The following is an 18,367-nucleotide window of genomic DNA, read 5'->3' as shown; positions in this document are numbered from 1 at the left end:
TTTAACTTCTATTATTTTCCTTTCTCATTTTGAATGTATTGTGTGTTTTAGGCCCTCATGTTCTTAAAATCTTATTTCAAGTCTCAAGTGAGTTTATTCGCGACTGAATTACGGAGAAGTGTGTGTGTGTATTTAATTACGGCAAAGCACACTAGGGCTATCTGCCTAAGGGGAGGGATGCCTTCGTGGAGGACTTTCTAAGGGAAACTGGATCGTATACACGTTACACATTGGGAAAACCACGAAAACACCCATGCAGCCAGCCCGTTCGCGGGATTCGAACCTCGGACCGAAGTACCAGTGTTCAGCGACTTTACCGCTCGGCCGCTGGTGGGCCGAATTACGGAGAAGAAAATATAATATTGTTATATGTTCAACATTCACCATTAGTACATGGTGAATGTCGACATTCACCGGTGTAAGTCAGAAATAAGAGTATTTGGAAAATATTTCGGACATACACCAAGAAACTATGTGAATGTTGACATTCACCGGTGAAAGTCGACATTCTCCAGATTTCGGTGTTTCACCGTAACATATACTTCCAGTTACAGCACGAAGGCAGACGGTAAAGAAGGAGAAAATACCTTCTAACTTTCATAAGATATTTTCTCCTTCGTTTTCGCATGCTTTCGTGGTGTAACTGGAAACACACTCGACGCGTATTTGGTAGGTCCAAAGTTCGTGTCCCGGCGAGGCACATTTTTCACGTTTTCTGCTTAAAAACCGAATGACTTCACGCTTTTATTACCAATTTGATATATTTTCTTTTCACTGGAAAAAAATGGAATACCTATGAAAACTGAACATTCTTTGATAAATCATTTCAATTTCCCAGAGAAACCTGTCAAGCACGCAAGGCAGGTGGGTGTGTCATTCCAAATCGGAAAGAAAACGAACAGAAGTTTATCCCACATCAAAATCTACTTCTGAATACCAACGCTCTCCGTTCTTTATTCGCGCGGAAACTCGCGTTCCAAAAGCAAATGATACATCCGCGAAACAACTCAACCCGGCTTATTACAAAAAGGGCGACTCATCGATCGGCGCATGCTCCCTGCGGCCGCACGTGGACGGGAGAGCCAGGGAGCAGAAAGAGAGGGAGAAATGGAAAAGACGCCGACATGGGATGTAACGTCAGTAAAGATGTGAAAGTTGAAGACCAGGGAAACATCGAAAATGGAAATAAAGGTAAGCCGAAACAATTAACTTCACCTCCCCCCTACGTCGAATCTAAACTCCTTCTGTGTTTAATATATTCGCACTTTCCTTCTCTTCTTTTATAGTGATTTAATTTCTTTTTTTAAGAGTGGAGGATATTTTTGACAAGTAGATGCTCTCAAGTGAAAATGCGATAAAGCGTTCACGTTTTAAATATTCACTTCCACTTAATGAAGGCGCAATTTTTCTTCCGGTTTACGGCGTTCTTACGATTTAAACTACAGCGTAATTATAAATAAAACTTTCAGCTTTAAAGGATTATTCATTACTTGTGAAACTATTTCAAACGACTGTTTGAGTTTATATTATCGGTAAAGATCGTTTCAAAATAATGGCGCTTTGAAGTTCGTTTGCTAAGGGAAGAATTTAAAGTTGCATTTTCGGCAACTGGGTATATATGTTAAGAGTAAGTTTTCTTAGCATTTATTTCGCTGATGGACCCCATGAGTCCTAATTTTAAATATGCAGACCTCCATAAGGACATATGCAATATTTCTAAATGAAGTATTTATTTATTTGTAGACTATTAAAAGATAATGAAGTAACTGCAATGTAATTTCAAAAATGTAAATTATAAATATTTTTATAATTTGGCATCACGAAACATGAATATTTTCTTAATTTAAAACACTTTGTAATTGGAAATTTATGACTACGGCGAACAAAACAGTTTACATTTATTAATTCACAATACCACCTAACTCTATTTTACTTCAAGCAAACTTACATCTCTTGATTGTCTCAGCTACTTAACTCCCTAAATAATTGATCGTTAAAATTATAACTAGAATTACATACCTTTAGGATTTTTAATTTTTAATTTAATTTTTTCTAGATTTATTTTTATATATTTTAATATAAATATTTACAAAAAATTTTTAATATAACAAAGATAGCAGCTTGGCACTCAACTTTACCTACATAAGCGCCATCTATATAATTAATTTGAAGAACACACTTACTTCTCTTTAAAAACACTTTTGCAGACCCCAACGCTCATATAGTAGGTAAGTTAGAATTAAAACTTACTATTTACTTGCTTTAAGTATTTTCAAAATTTTTTATGTAGTATTTAAGTATTTTCTAGGTATGAAATTATATTTTTAAGTATATATTTGTTTTTTAAAAGTTGTGAATTAGTTCTTTTTGTTTCTTATTGGTTTATATGGATTATGTCTAGTTCTTTTTTAGTTTCTTTTTATTGATATGCATATTCGTGTCGGGGATTTTTCTGTAGACAAGGGTTTCCAAAATACATTGGTTTCTAGATTATGTTTTATAAAAAATTAATTTTTTTAAAAAAAGTTTAATTTAATACTTGACTTTACTTGCTTGTTTCTCAAAAGACTTCATTAGTATTTTCCTTTTAGAAATTTAATTCTTAAATGCTAATTTCTAAGGGTACCACTTTGTTGGTATTTCTTTTTGGACATTCTTCTCTTTTTACTTTTGGTTTTGACTTTTACCCTTGCCTGCATGAATGACGAAACACGAATTGAATGATTGGAGAGTTAGGTTTGGAGGCAACTTCCCCTTGATAAGTCTGTCTCCTGCCTGCTCAACAGTCATTCACTTATGCATTTTAAAAAAAAATTGTTTGGATTAATTTTAATTTGCTAATTAGTGAATTTATTTTCATGGATTGCTTATGCTTCTGAATTTAAATGATATTGTAGATTAGTTCGAGAATTAAATTTTTTATATGTTTGCACATTTTTTTAAAATTTTTAAAAAATTATTTTGGCTTTAAATTTGCTTTTTTACTTTTATATATATACGAGGCGTATTCGGAAACTAAGTACCGTTTTGGAAAAAAAAAAAAAAAAAGTAAAACAATTTTTTCGAATCCAATTTTATTTTTACATGAAAATACATGTCTTAAACTATTTTTCAGCATAGTTTCCGCCAATGATCAAACACTTGTCATAGCGGGTGACCAGTTTTTGTATACCATCGTCAAAGAAACTTCCCGCCAGTTTCGATAACCACGACTCCACAGCATTTTTCGGAGAATGAGTGCGTCTCCACTCCATCGATTGTTGCTTCGATTCTGGTGTGAAATGACACACTCAAGTTTCATCACCTGTCACAATTTCGTTAAAAACGTTTTCTCCCTCATCACGGTACCGCGTGAGAAATGTCAGGGCACTACCAAGTCGCTTTGTTTTGTGAACATCAGTGAGCATTTTTGGAACCCATCGGGAACACAGTTTGCGATAATTCAAGCGGTCAGACACAATTTCGAACAAAACAGTACGTGAAATTTGTGGAAATGCCTCTGAAAGAGTTGTCATTGTGAAGCGTCTGTTCTCATGAATTGCTTCATCAACTTTCCTTACCAAATCATCGGTGACAACAGAATGCCGACCACTCCGAGCCTCGGCGTGGACATTTGTTCGACCTGCATTAAACATTCTTACCCACTTTCTCACCATTCCATCACTTATCGCGTATTCACCGTAAACTTCTGTCACTTGACGATAAATTTCGGCCTGTTTAACATTCCTCGCGTTCAAAAATATAATCACGGCACGAATCTCACAGTCAGCGGGAGAACTAATTGTCTTAAACATTTTGAATGTGCACAGCAAACTGAAAACACAACATAGAGCAACCAAAATGGCGACGATTTAAAGTCAGTGAACAAGAAAGACTAGTGCGCATGCGCGGGACGCCTACCACAGCGCTGCGACGGCGCTAGAATGAAAGTGTACTTAGTTTCCGAATACGCTATGTATATATATATATATAGGTCGGTTGCAATAAAAGAAGGAGGTGCACATTTAGATGTTATAGCAGTCCCATATATAAAATTTCAACTTTCTAAGGCCAGTCGGTTTTTGAATCATGTAAGACACATACATACATACATACATACATGTACATATGTAAATGCCTACAGATATCATGAAAAAAGTCCATTTTGAATCAATTTTATAATCCATGTTGGAAAAAATAGTACACAAACATCACGCAGGAAAACCGTCCATATAGATTCGGGAATGCTCAGAATGGATAATTCCGTTGAAATATGATATCCGAAATTTTTCGCGATCACAAAACATGCTTTACTTCGTACAACGGAGCAAAAAAAAAAAATTTAGCTGTTGCCCTAAAGGGTTATAAAGTATTTATCCCGCCTTCTTAGCATGCCTTCGTAGTGTAGTAGTCTGCACGGTGTGCGCGTGTTCCAGAGGTCCGTGGTTCGATTCCCGGCGAAGGCGTTACTCATTTTTCATCTTTACTGCTTCCAAAAAAATACGTAATGTCTCTACAGAGGCGCCCGAACTAAAAGAGTGGTGGATGAGGCTTTTCCACACCCAGGATTTGGCGAGTGGGTCCCTTAAAAACCGCAGTTGCCCTTTAAAAGGATAAGTACATAAAGTATTTCTCCCGCCTTTTTAGCATACCTTCGAGGTGTAGCGGTCTGCACGCTAGGTGTGTATTCCAGACGTCTGAGGTTCGATTACCGGCGAAGACGTTGCTCATTTTTCATCTTGCCTGCTTCCAAAAAAAATACCTAATATCTCTACAGGGTCTTTTTAAACTTTATGAGTTATCAGTAGAGATTATTAATAGAGATATTCCCAAGTGCGACATGAAACATTTTTGTAGGACACTAGACAAATATACTTTTAGAGTAACATATGAATGTTATGGATCTCCTGTCTGTTTGAAAAGTGAAGAAATCGTTCTGTAACAATTTGAATGGTTTTAATTAGATATATTTTATGGCCATAAATTTAATGCACTCTTATTTAAGAGGAGTAATGTTTTCCACATTGAAAAACGTGATCATTTATCTTATAATTACCCTTATTGTTATCATAACAAACCTATTACAGAATCAAAGTAATTTATTTATAGAAACTACACATTACTGTTAGAATGTTAAAGTAAAACTTAAATTTTTATCTTCAATATTATATTTTTTGAGAAAAACTTTTGACAGGTAATTGGATTGGATTATTTAATTAAGGCAAGGCACACGAGGGCTATCTGCCTAAAGGGAGGGATGCCTTCGTGGAGGACTTTCTAAGCGAAACTGGTTCGTATACACGTTACACATGCGGAAAACCATGAAAACGCCCATGCAGCCAGCCCGTTCGCGGGATTCGAACCTCGGACCGAACTACCAGTGTTCAGCGTCTTTACCGCTCGCCCCTGACAGGTAATTGAAATGACAGTTTTCAGATACATGAATGCATTTAGATGCCAATAAAATGTTTTCTTAGGCATATTGTAATGTATTTTACAGTAATTTACAAAACAGACAATCTTCTTAGTAGAACATAAATTTTATTTCTAGTTCACGGTGATAGACAAATTTTATACAATTCTTAAGTGGCAAATTTTTATACTACTCCTAGCTGGTAAAAATCTACAGAATTCTAATCTTTTAAAACAATATCTCACGTTGCTGAGTAACGGTTTAATACAAATATGGCGTTGCCACTTCAACAATAATTATATTTATTTATTAAATAACAAGATATTACAATATAATCACTTTTGAGTTTACATTGCTATATGCAAACATGTTTAGAAATATAAATGAATCTACTTTTATTCTAACATACAGAGTTAAAAAAATTTGGAAAAATTTCTTAATTAAAAGAAAATTTGAATTTTTAAAATATGTAGCATATTTTTAAGCAAAATGCCTCAATAATTTATTTTATCTTGGAAATCAATTTAAATGGATTCATTTAATACATTTAGGGAAGTAATTTTATGAAATAAAATTTGAGGCTTGTTTTACGGAGGAAATTTTAAGAAAAATATACCTAAATATTAAAAAAAACTAATTTTAATAAAAACGCCAAAAACGGGAAAAAGCGGTCTGTTAATGCATTTATTTTTTAAAACATTTCGCATTGCAATCATGTAATGACGGCTGTGCAGTTTCACGTTTCCTTTTGTTTTACCTTTTAAAGATTCTTGGTTCTTGAGTGATTTTATAAACCATTGTTTCAACTCAGGAATGGATTCTTGTCGATCTTTGGAATTCTCTTATACGTATCATTGTACCTCTAACGATAATATCTGAAATTTTTAGCGCGTTATTTCCAAAATATAAGTTCCTCAAAATGTATAATTATGGCTTCCTCTCCAAATTTCAACCATTGTACACCGACAAACCCATTTTTAAAAAGCTTTAACGGATCGGATCCATGGATGTATTCAAGTTAATGGTTCTTCAAACTCAGATTTCTAAAAAGTATTTTTATTTCTAACAGACGATGTTAGTATTTCTGAATAGGAATACTGGTGACATAAACAGAAAACAATAATTAGAAAAAATATAATAAATAAGTCTGAGGATTACAGAGGAAAACATTGCGAATGAAAACGTCTCAGAGAAAACAACACAAGGCTAAAACACGTCGTACAAAAAATCGTGGGAGAAAAGAAAGAAAAGAAAGCATTGAGAAAATTAATTTACCGTCATTGAGAAAGCTAAATTTCTGCTGAAAAATTAAAAGGAGAATTCAAAAACTGAAATTGAATAGAAAATTAATGCCACATATTGCAGGTAATAGAATTTTTAACTTACATAGTTGACTTCTAAAAAACATGAATTAATTAATGTTTTTGTAAAGTTTTATTGGTAATTCTTCATGAAAATATAATCTAGAAAAGATACCGAAAAGGAACATGAGTAACTGCATGAAGTTAGGTCTTTAAAATTCTTTAATTAATTATCAAACCACAAAATTATTTTCTTTCATATTTGCTAATCTGAATCACAGCATGATTTAATAAAAAATAAATCATGCTGTGTTTCAGTTTATTCGTCTTATTAAATTGTCATTAAGAGTTTCATGTACAGCGTGTAGGTAATTGTTTGGATACTAATTCAGAAGTCAAACAACAAAAATCAGCGTTATATTTACAAAATTTTCACAGGACTAGTTTCGATGGTTTTACCGAACCACCATCCTCAGCTGCAAAACCGCAAATGAACAAGATAGGAAATAATCATTAGATAAGATAAGAAAGCCTGGACAAGAATAAGCAAGTGGCGCCATCTGTTGGTGAAACCAGAACTAAAACATAATTTCTTTAAAGGCCAAAGGCAAAGTTGGATTGGAATTAGGATCGTTAACTAGAACAGAAAGGTTTTTATGAATGTGAAATGCCTCTAGAAAATCCAGTTCTCCAATGGAAGATGTTTTTTGAATAATTTTGGCAGCAGAAAAATTGAAAGTGTGATTTTCGGACCAACATTCATTCGCCGTGTTATTGTGTCTTTGGATGTTGATTTGTTGATTATGTCAGCTACATAAAAACGCATGAATGCTATGTTGTCGTCATACGATGATTTGTAGGTGGTTTGTTGTAGGTACCATGATGTTTTTAAAGTTTTTGATGCGAAGCTGCTTAATTTTCATCGACGACTTTTTGTATCACGATGTTTTAGAGCTATGGTGTAATGCTCCTTGCTTTCTTTTTTCCTAGACGTTTTTGTCCGTGATGTTTTTGGGAGACACTATCAGTTAAAAGCTATTTAAAAGACACCTCTTAAAAAGTCCCTTTAAAAAAAGGGACCTTTTTGTTTTAATTTACATCTTTTACCTAAATTTACGGGCGTTTAGTACTTCAAACTAAACATGTTACATATTTTTAGAATCAGTTTTCGAAATCTAAATTTAAAAATCTATTTTTTGAAGCCAAAAATGTTTTACTGCCTTTAAATCAATCCGATTGGAAAATGAAAAATAATATTCTTAACAACTGCATCTATTTTGCTTTCAAACAGCTGAGTTTCTTAATCCACAGCAGATAGAGGTAATATAAAGATGAGTATTTTGCACTTTACCGAATGGCAACAGACTCGAATAAAAAGTGAAACAACGTATTGACCATGCAAAATCGCGTTTCGAGACTGATAGAACCGTTGGTCTTAAAAAAATAATTCCTAATAGGCCTTACTAATAAGATCTCCGTTGATGTTTTGATATTAGCATATACATACCGGGCTGAATGTTTTTAAGAGTCAAACTTAAACCTCTTTTTATGATATCAAATAAATGTGATTTTTTTTTTTTTTTTTTTTTTTTTTTTTTTTTTGCTTTGGTTAACAAATATGTTAAAGGACTTAAGACACATACCACAAAAGAAGATGGAAAAATAATGGCTTACATTTCAACTTTCTTCCATAAAAGCAGATAGTTACATGGTCTGCCGCAGGAGGGTTCAACTGCACACCTCTTCTTGTCATAACATACGCAAGCATATTTTTTCATTAAAACAATAACGTTCAATAACACACAATAACTCAAACAATAAATTTCACCACAACGATATCTATTACTCACAGTAGAATGAATCGACTAGCTATGGCTGACTGACTGTTTCAAGATTACTTGCTGCTTAAATAATGATTTATTAGTCCAGAATTTCAATGTGGACATAATTTTTTTTTCATCCTATTAACTACAGAAGGTTCCAGAAACTGCAAGTGTTTTCTAAACCGCAAACTGTTTTGCTCCATGCACCCCATTCACATTGTAGTGCCATTAGGTTATTTTTAAAGCAGGAGTGACGAAAAATGAGCCACGCCCTCGCAGAGGAATAGAACCACGGACCTCTGGAATACGCGCCCAGCGTGCAGACTATTACATTACGAATGCATGCTAAGAAGGCGGAAGAAATACCTTATAACATTGCTAGAAGATCATACCTCACTTCTTTTCAAAACTCGGAAAATAAATCTATATGTGTTACCGGCAAAGTTTGCAATCCGGTATTCTATCGAATGCCTAGGCATCGTATATAATGCCTAAAAACTAGCCTGCAAGGGGGTGAAACGATTCATATTTCACACATTTGCTTCCATTCTATAGAATGCTAAATGAGAAACCGGCAAAGCATGAAATACATCTCTGATTCATATTCCGTTTCTGATGCCTTTTAGTGTGTGTTTAAAGGAAACGAGTGATGCACTTGCATGCAAAATATGTCGTGAAAAATGTCGTCAAAAAATTCATACCTTCTTGGGGCCTAGCTAGTAAAGATAATGAAATGGATATTTTGCCCACTCTTTGTTTCAAAACTGAAAATGCTATCGAAGGGGAAATAAATTCTAAAATCAATCTGGAAATACAAGCCAAAAAAATTAAAATGAATTTAGCAGAACAATATCCCACATCTCCTCTGGGAACTACTGTGCGAGTTCCTATTCCTGACGTCCACAAGGGGAAAGGTGATTCGAGCAATATATTGGCATATTTTTATATTCTATACTCTATAGAATGCCGATGTTCCATACTTTACCGATAACATATTGTTACGGATTTTATATTATTTTGATATTTATAGTAGAATTATAATTAAAATTGTTTTATATCCCCGTGCAATGCAGCACGAGACTTATTTAAGAGAAAGTAAAAAATCTGACGTGTACATCACATGACTTCCTTGTACGGAATATTAAATTATACGCTTTTGTCTTGCATTTCATTTAAACTTATTTTATTGAATTAAATCTACTTCGCCGACAGCGCATAAGCCACAATAGAATAAATGCATTCTTTAAAATTCACTTTATTTGTTTACCATAGCGACACTCTGGCGCTAGGTTCACTTAACAGTATTATATTTCGTTCCTATTATAACTCATAATGCACAAAATTTATATCATTTAAAGAATTATCTAATCGTTCCCACAGGTTCTATTCAAATACTATAATAAAGCTAGAACGATGCATAAAAGAAATTAAGCAAACAAAACCAAAAAGAAACAGTTTTTCACAGACGATTGAGTATTTCTCATTCAATTAATTCAGTTCTCACTTCGCGACAAGGTAAAAATACATAAAAACTCAAAATATCTGTATTAAAAATTACGAAGCAAATCTTAAACACTTATTTCCTCGAAAAAATTCCAGAAAGGATTAAGCATGATTTAATTCCTAAGAATAAATAAAAGCGTTATCTTTGTTGTTGCAAAGCTTTCACTATATAGGCAACATATCCGTTACTCTGCTGTTTCATATGTAAACAAGCAATGGCCGCCATCAAAAAAATTAGTAGGCTTAGCGGCACTTAAACAACTTTAAAATTGTCGATAATTCTAAACATATTAAATAGAGATTAATACAGAAGGCATAAAAACCTCAACCGGAAGATAAGAACAACATAATTCAATCATTTTTAAAGCAAAAAATGTACAATGTACAAACATATAAGAGTAAAGAAACTGAAATCACGGAGCCGGGTAACAAAGAGGATATACAGATATAAATATATTTATATACGTTTGGTGCGGCCGATTGCAACCAAAATACCAGGTGCACATCTACATGTTATAGCAGTCCTATATACAAAATTTCAACGTTCTGAGGCTACTCGTTTTTGAGTTATGCGAGATACGTACGAACGCAGGTACGTACATACGTTCGTACAGACGCCACGAAATATTCTCTTCAGAATTCATTTTAAAGCAGTTTTTTAATATTTTTGGAGGAAAGAGTCTTTCATTCTGTCCTTACGTACAGATATCACGCAAAAACATCGTTAAATTGCATTCGATAGCGGTCAAAATGGATATATTGTTGAAATACGCTGCCTGAAACTTTTCGCGATTACAATACTTTCTTTTTACTTCGTACAAGGAAGTAAAAAGTATAAATACAGGAGCACGCGCATATAATAAATAGATATCTCGTAATTTATACTTAAACTGAATAATTAATATAATTGTATGTCAGCTGCAAATGAAATTCTACTCTTTTGCGTTTCAGAAACCTCGAGAAAATAGAAATTACCAGAATATTCTCGAGACTGATTAAAAAACTTTAAAAAGCCGGAGAAAAACATCTGAGTAGAGTTGATTTAGTCAGCTGTAGTTGTTTACTTAGTTCTTGTTGTTGATTATAGCGAATTCGCGGGGAGATCGAATTAGCTTTCTTTGCGCTTGGGATTGTTGTCTATTTAACGTTTTAGCAGTTTAAAATATAACTACTGTGTGATAATGTGATATTATAAGAATATGTCTCAGGATAATTCCTACGTTTTGTTACATTTGTTTGTGATAAGAATAAATTTCATTAATCTTTTATCGTACTTGTGCATTCAATTTATTGCGAACCTCAACGCACGCAGCAATATGTAATAGTCTTATCGGGTCTTTTTTTCATACTTTAGCTAAATAGTATTTGTCATTCTATAAAATGCCTAGGTATTATATACAATGCCTTGGAAAAGTATGAATTAATACTCATATTTCATACTTTGCCTAAAAACGCCTGGCATTACATATAATACCTAGGCATTCTATAGAATGTCAGCGTTTCATACTTTGGCCGATAACCTAGGATTAGATGATTTTTCAAAGTGTTTTATAAATTAAACAACAAAAAGTGTAGAGAATGTTGATAAATACCAAAACTTCAATAAAAACGTTTTTTTAATAGTTAACTAAAACTAAATACTAAACATATTTATGGTTTGCTTTATTTAATTACGGCAAAGCACACGAAAGCTATCTACCTAAGGGGAGGGACAGGGATTCGTGGAGGACATTCTAAGGGAAACTGGCTCATATATACGTTACCTTATTGAGAAAATCACAAAAAGGCCCATGCAACCAGCCTTTTCTCCGAGATTCGAACACCTAATCCAACTGCCAGAGTTCAGCGGCGCTGATAAGCCTTAACTTATTTTATTACTTCCTTGTACGAATTAAAAAGGAAGTATTGTAATAGCGAAAAGTTTAAGGCAGCATATTTCAACGAAAATATCCATTTTGACCGCTATCGAATACAATTTAACGATATTTTTGCGTGATATATGTACGTAAGTACAGAATGAAATACTCTTTTCCTTCAAAAAATTATAAAAGTGCTTTAAAATTAATTCTGAAAAGAATTTTTCGTGGCGTCTGTACGAACGTATGTACATACGTGCGTACGTACGTATCTCGCATAACTCAAAAACGAGTAGCCTCAGAACGTTGAAATTTTGTATATAGGACTGCTATAACATGTAGATGTGCGCCTCGTATTTTGGTTGCAATCGGCACACCAAACGTACATAAATATATTTATATATATATCCACTCTGTTACCCGGCTCAGTAATCTGTTTCTTTACTCTTATATGTTTGTAAATTGTACATTTTTTTGCTTTAAAAATGATTGAATTATGTTCTTTTTATCTTCCGGTTAAGATTTTTATGCCTTTAGTAAATCTATATGCAATATTTTCAGAATTATCAACAATTTTAAAGTAGTTTAAGTGCCGCTAAGCCTACTAATTTTTTTTTCATGGTGGCCATTGCTTGTTTACATATGAAACAGCAGAGTAGTGGATTTGTTGCCAATTTAGTGAAACGTAGCTTTGCAACAACAAAGATAACGCTTTTATTTATTACTACGAATTAAATCATGCTTAATCCTTTCTGGAATTTTTTCGAGGAAATAAGTGTTTAAGATTTGCTTCATAATTTTTAATACAGATATTTTGAGTTTTTATGTATTTTTGCCTTGTCGCGAAGTGAGAACTGAATTAATTGAATGAGAAATACTAAATCGTCTGTGAAAAACTATTTCTTTTTTGTTTTGTTTGCTTAATTTCTTTTATGCATCGTTCTAGCTTTATTATAGTATTTGAATAGAACCTGTGGCAACGATTAGATAATTCTTTAAATGATATAAATTTTGTGCATTATGAGTTATAATAGGAACGAAATATAATACTGTTAAATGAACCTAGCGCCAGAGTGTTGCTATGGTAAACAAATAAATTGAATTTTAAAGAATGCGTTTATTCTATTGTGATTTATGTGCTGTCGGCGAAGTAGGTTTAATTCAATCCAATAAGTTTAAACGAAATGCAAGAAAACATGCGTATAATTTAATATTTCGTACAAGGAAGTCATGTGGTGTACACATCAGATTTTTTTAAATTTTAGCTTCAAGTAAAATGCTCGTTGCTACATTGTTATTACCTCCAGTTTCCGAAAATGAATATTCAAAGCGATTTCGTCATTCTTTGAATGATGCTCAGTTATTTTTCTTTATTTCTTAATTTTCTTATAATTTATTGCTTGTGTTTTCATACTAACTGAAAATTTCATCAATGTTAACATGACATTGAGATTAAAAAAGAGAAAATAAGATAGAAATAAAAATAAAAATGTTTTTATACAATAACGTTTTATTTAAAAATGGATGCGATAATTACTGAACTCAAAGGAGAAAAATAATTTGTCATAAGCTTATTAGGAACAATAGATTCAACAATGCTATTTGTAGAATTCATTTGCATTTTTGTAACCTGAATAATAAAGGAATTGGGGTGCCTAAATAACGCATTTAACTGCATTGTCAAATATATAAGCCATTATTTGAAACAAAATCTATTAACGTAATTACATTGTTAAAAGCAAAAGCCATTATATTTTTTAATTTATCAATTCGGAAAACTACATTATTTGATTCAGAAGTTAAACAACAAAAATCAGCGTTATATTTTCAAAGCTGAATTTTGTTGTTTGACTTCTGAATTAGTATTATTCGGCGTGTTATTGTGTCTTAATTACATTATTTGAATTTATTAGTGACTTTTTTATGCTAAAACAAAGATCTTTAAAATTCTCTAATTATCTCATTCTTATGATCTTAATATCTCAATTATTTAATTTAGGCAAGCCTTTTGAGCCGTTTATTTCACTGCCATTGCAAGACAGGGGGGGGGGGGAAGAGGTTCGCTACGTGTGGCAAAATTTTTTAGCTGGTATTTTCATGTAAATGCATCTTCGGAGCAGAAAGAGTATTGCGATTTATTGGATTACAGCAAAGTTCACAATGGTTATCTATTTAACCTTTTCATAACCAAAACTTTCAAGATGGCTTTTCATTCAAACGACCAACAGCCGCCTGAAGGATCCAAGTCTCATGCTGGGTTTCTGTCCTCCCCTTAAACTATACAATAGCCTAAGGTTTATTTTTACCAAATCAGTTCATTTTATTCTCTGTATTTAAAAAGGATTCTTTTGTGGTTGCATATGTTTAGGTTAAAGGTGACTTAGTATACAGTTAGTGTCTAACGGAAGCTCCCTTTGTTAGGAATTAGAAACGCTATCGTTTGAAATTTTCACACTTCTTTGTTCTTTAATGAACGGGGGGAGGGAAGAATTGTGAATCATATATGGAATTTGAGGCATCTGGTATTTTAAGGGGACTCCCACACCTTAAACCCCTCATGATCTTCAAATATGTGACTGTTGCAAGAATTAGGATATTTTATTTATTTTAAAAGCAATTACTTCCAACTTTTTACAGCTGACTACATAATATAGCTGCTTTGGAAACTAGTAACCAGAAAGTTTGCGTTGCCACAAACATTTTTGTAATTTAATCCTCTTTGTGACAAAATATTTCGCCATGTTTCCACCTTGCGCGCATGATATTTTAAAAATGGCTAAGGGTACATACTTGAAATTAGATGGGCACTATTTTCTAACCGAACCAACAATCTGATGACATTTTAATATTGAAAAATTTTATGGACGAAAACATTACAAATTTTGTTAATAAAATACATTTTATAAACTCAACTCAAAATAAAATAAAAATTTAACATGAAATTTTTAGAATTTTAGGTATTAGGCAGCTATATTATGTAGTCAGCTGTAAAAAGTTGGTAGTAATTGCTTTTAAAATAAATAAGTTATCCCAATTCTTGCAACAGTCACATATTCGAACATCTTATGGGTTTTTAAGGTGTATGAGACCCCTTAAGCAAACAGGTGAACGAAGGCCTTAAGCAAACAGGTTTAACTCATTGTCGGTTTCTTTAAGATATATGACCGTAATTCGAAGTAACAGTTTTCAGCAGATAACTGCTGGGTCAATGGGGAGGTGATAAATGCAAATTTACCCCTTCCCCCGAAGTTTCCAAAACGAAATTCTAATACTGCAATTTTCGTCAGAATTGCTGAAATTCTTACTTGTCGTGAAAAGAGTATTTCTTAGATAGAAATTGGTTAACAAGAACCTATAAGACCTAAAAATAAGAATGTTGTGTGTAATAGAGTAACAGGGGTCCTGATAAAGGTTTCTATAGAATGTCATCGACGGTTTTACTACACAAAAGCAGGCAAGATAGCGTTTCAAAATGTCGGTATTAAAGTTTTATTTAAAAATTAACATATAACTTTTTATTTATCTCCTTGCTAGGTGTTTTGACATTTTATAGATTTGATTTTTGATGGATAATGAGAGAGGTGGCAAATGGTTTAGTTATACCACGCTAAGGGCAATATATACACATGTTTAATGTGACTATAATGTTCACTATGCTGCTATTATACTATGATGAACCGGAAGTTTCTTAAACCCTGCTATAGCGAGCTTCAAGGAACCGAAAGATCGTCGAACCTTGCCGTGAACCTCAAAGTGTAGAGACATTAGGTATTTTTTTGGGAGCAGGCAAGATGAAAAATTAGCAACGCCTTCGCTGGAATCGAACAGGGGACCTCTGGAATACGCGCCCAGCGTGCAGACCGCCACACTACGGTGGCATGCATGCTAAGAAGCTGGGAGAAAGATCTTACATACTCCCCTTTTTAAAGGGCAGCTGGAGTTTCTAGAGGACCCAATCGCCAAATCCTGGGTGTGGAGAGTCATCCTCTATCACCCTTTTAGTTCGGGCGCCACTGTAAAGGCATTAGGTAATTTTTTTTTTTTTGGAAGAAAGTAAGATGAAAAATTAGCAATGCCTTCGCCGAGAATCGAACCGCGGATCTCTGGAATACTCGTCCAGCGTGCAGACCACTACACCATGAAGACATGCTAAGAAGTCGGGAGAAATACCTTACAAAGGAATCGAAAGTTCGTTGAAGCCCGCTATAACCAGTTTTAAGGAAACGGAAGTTTATCAAACCCCCTGTAATTGAAACGACTTTTCAGGAATCGGAAGTTTGTCGAACCCTGCTATAACGAACTTTGCTATAACTATAACGAACTTCAAAGAACCGGAAGTTTGGTTCGCTATACCCAATTCAATAATAATAATAATAATAATAATAATAATAATAATAATAAAAATAATAAAAATAAAATTAAAAAAAAAAAAAAAAAACCAGCACATCACATATACAAAAATATAAAAGTAGTGTTTTTTTCATTTGGTTTTACATTTGTAAAAACAGTTCCTTACTTAAACTTTACTTAAGCAAATGTTGCCTTTAACTTTTACTGAAGATATGTATAATCACAGAGTAGAGATTATCTAATTTTTATGAAGAATATCGAACTTCTTTTCATTGACCTAAAGAATGCAAAACCTCGATTTTGAGGGCGGAACTTAGATAGCATTTACTCTCCCCCCCCAAAAAAAAAAAAACTAATAAGGATAAAACATTTTCATTCTCCAAAAGATGAATCAACTGTATAACCTAAACCTCATAAGATTCAATACTCCATTTCTCCTATAACAGCGAAAATTTCAAAACTTGCATCATAGTATCATTCTTCGAACTAGTTCTGTCTGATAACATTGTCAAAAAATTTGTGTGGTTTCTTGGTCACATTCACCGTACACAAAGAACGCCGTAAGTTGTCTTAATATTTACTTATTTATTCTTTTTCTCTTATATTGTATGTAAACCTATTTCGCATTGTATTTGTTTAGAACAAGGAGAAAAATGATGTTGAATGCAAAAGAAAGGCAACTTAGAGGATTATTACTTTATTTATCGCATGTGGATCCTAACATCTACTCTAGGGGGGAAAAATACAAAAATTTTCCAATCGAAGATATCGGTACAGTTCGCTATATCCGATTTTTTCATCTTCGAAGTTTCGCTACAGCCGTCTAAAATAACATTAAATGTTATAGAGGGATTCCACTATGTATTTTTAACTTTTAGTATTCAAGGAGTCGTGTTTAAATAGTTATATATTTAATTGTAAATTACAAGTTGAAAAAAAAATATTTTGAAAAATTACAAAAAAGTTTCATTCGAAAATGCTCATATAATTCGTTCTATTATATTTTCATACCTCTGGATGTTCGCTATAGCCGTACAAAATAACATCAAGTCTATAGGAAATTCGACAGGACCAAAAGGTAGTTCGTTATATCCGATGGTTTGGTATAAGCGGGATTTATTACAGGGGAGTTCTACTGCATATATTTAACTTATGACATTCAAAGATTCGTGTTTAAATAGTTATATCTTTAATCGTAAACTGAAAGCTGAAACAAAAAATAAAAATTTTCGAAAGCATAATTCTCCATATAACTCATTATATCCGATTTTCACAGATTTAGAAGTTCGCTATAGCGGTATAAAGTAACATCAAGAGTATGGGAAATTGTATGAGATGAAAAAGTTATATCCGACAGTTCGGTTTAAGTGAGTTGTTACAACGGGATTCAAATGTATACCGCAAAAACTTCGCCTATAAATAATTCACTAACAAAAAGAGTCTGAAATATTCCTACTCTTGAACATTTTATTAAATTTTGTAATACCACAAAATAACACGAATCGGAGTCTGTATCCGACATAAAGCCGTCTGCTTTCAAAACAAATTAGATTGGGTTTGAAGATAACATCTTCGAGAGAAAAGGCGAGGGGAAAAGGACGTAGGGTTCACACAAATTCGGAAGAAGAAATGCAACAGAATCTTTTATCGATTTTCCGTCCTATAACAGAAAAATATCCGGACAGAAATGCAACAAATACCATCTCGTTCGAAGACGAAAACCTCATGGGCGTGCAGTGGATCGCAATTTCGTTCACGCTAGTGCCATCTTAGCCAATTGTCTATGGGAGGAAGAGTGATTTCGATTTATGTGTGAGCTGGAGGATTTATTTACTGGATGTGTTACCCACGGCTATCCTAATGACATAAAACGTTCACTGCTTGCAATAGATTCCGTTATTTCCTTGGCTAAGGACTTTTTTGGGGAGAGATTTTGGGGGGAGACTTTTTAGATGTTGGCGCCGAATGTTATCGCCATATATCATTTTTAAAGAAATAAATGTAGCGAATGTATATGTTACCGTGAAAGACCGAAATTGGAGAATGTCGACTTTCACCGGAGAATGTCAACATTCACCAAATACGTCGGTGAAAGGTCAAATATTGAATTAAATTCTTGTACATTCGGACCCTCACCGGTGT

The 18,367-nt window shown here is 33.4% G+C and overlaps 1 protein-coding gene across 1 annotated transcript in view; it reads left to right on the top strand.

The window, feature by feature from the left end:
* The first annotated feature begins 1,056 nt into the window (after nucleotides 1-1,056).
* Nucleotides 1,057-18,367, top strand: part of LOC118196411 (uncharacterized) — a 211,885-nt gene continuing 194,574 nt past the window's right edge. Inside the window, exon 1 of the mRNA XM_085812557.1 lies at nucleotides 1,057-1,191. Coding sequence (XP_085668683.1) covers nucleotides 1,125-1,191 — 67 coding nt within the window. The 5' untranslated portion in view covers nucleotides 1,057-1,124. The remainder of the gene's footprint in view (nucleotides 1,192-18,367) is intronic.

This window comes from Stegodyphus dumicola, chromosome 3, assembly GCF_044657685.1.
Source record: "Stegodyphus dumicola isolate Sdum_Otavi_A_Nest chromosome 3, ASM4465768v1".
In the NCBI taxonomy this organism is placed as follows: Eukaryota; Metazoa; Arthropoda; class Arachnida; order Araneae; family Eresidae; genus Stegodyphus; species Stegodyphus dumicola.
The sequence above is the reverse complement of the archived record's forward strand: the minus strand, read 5'-3'. Positions and strand labels throughout refer to the sequence as shown.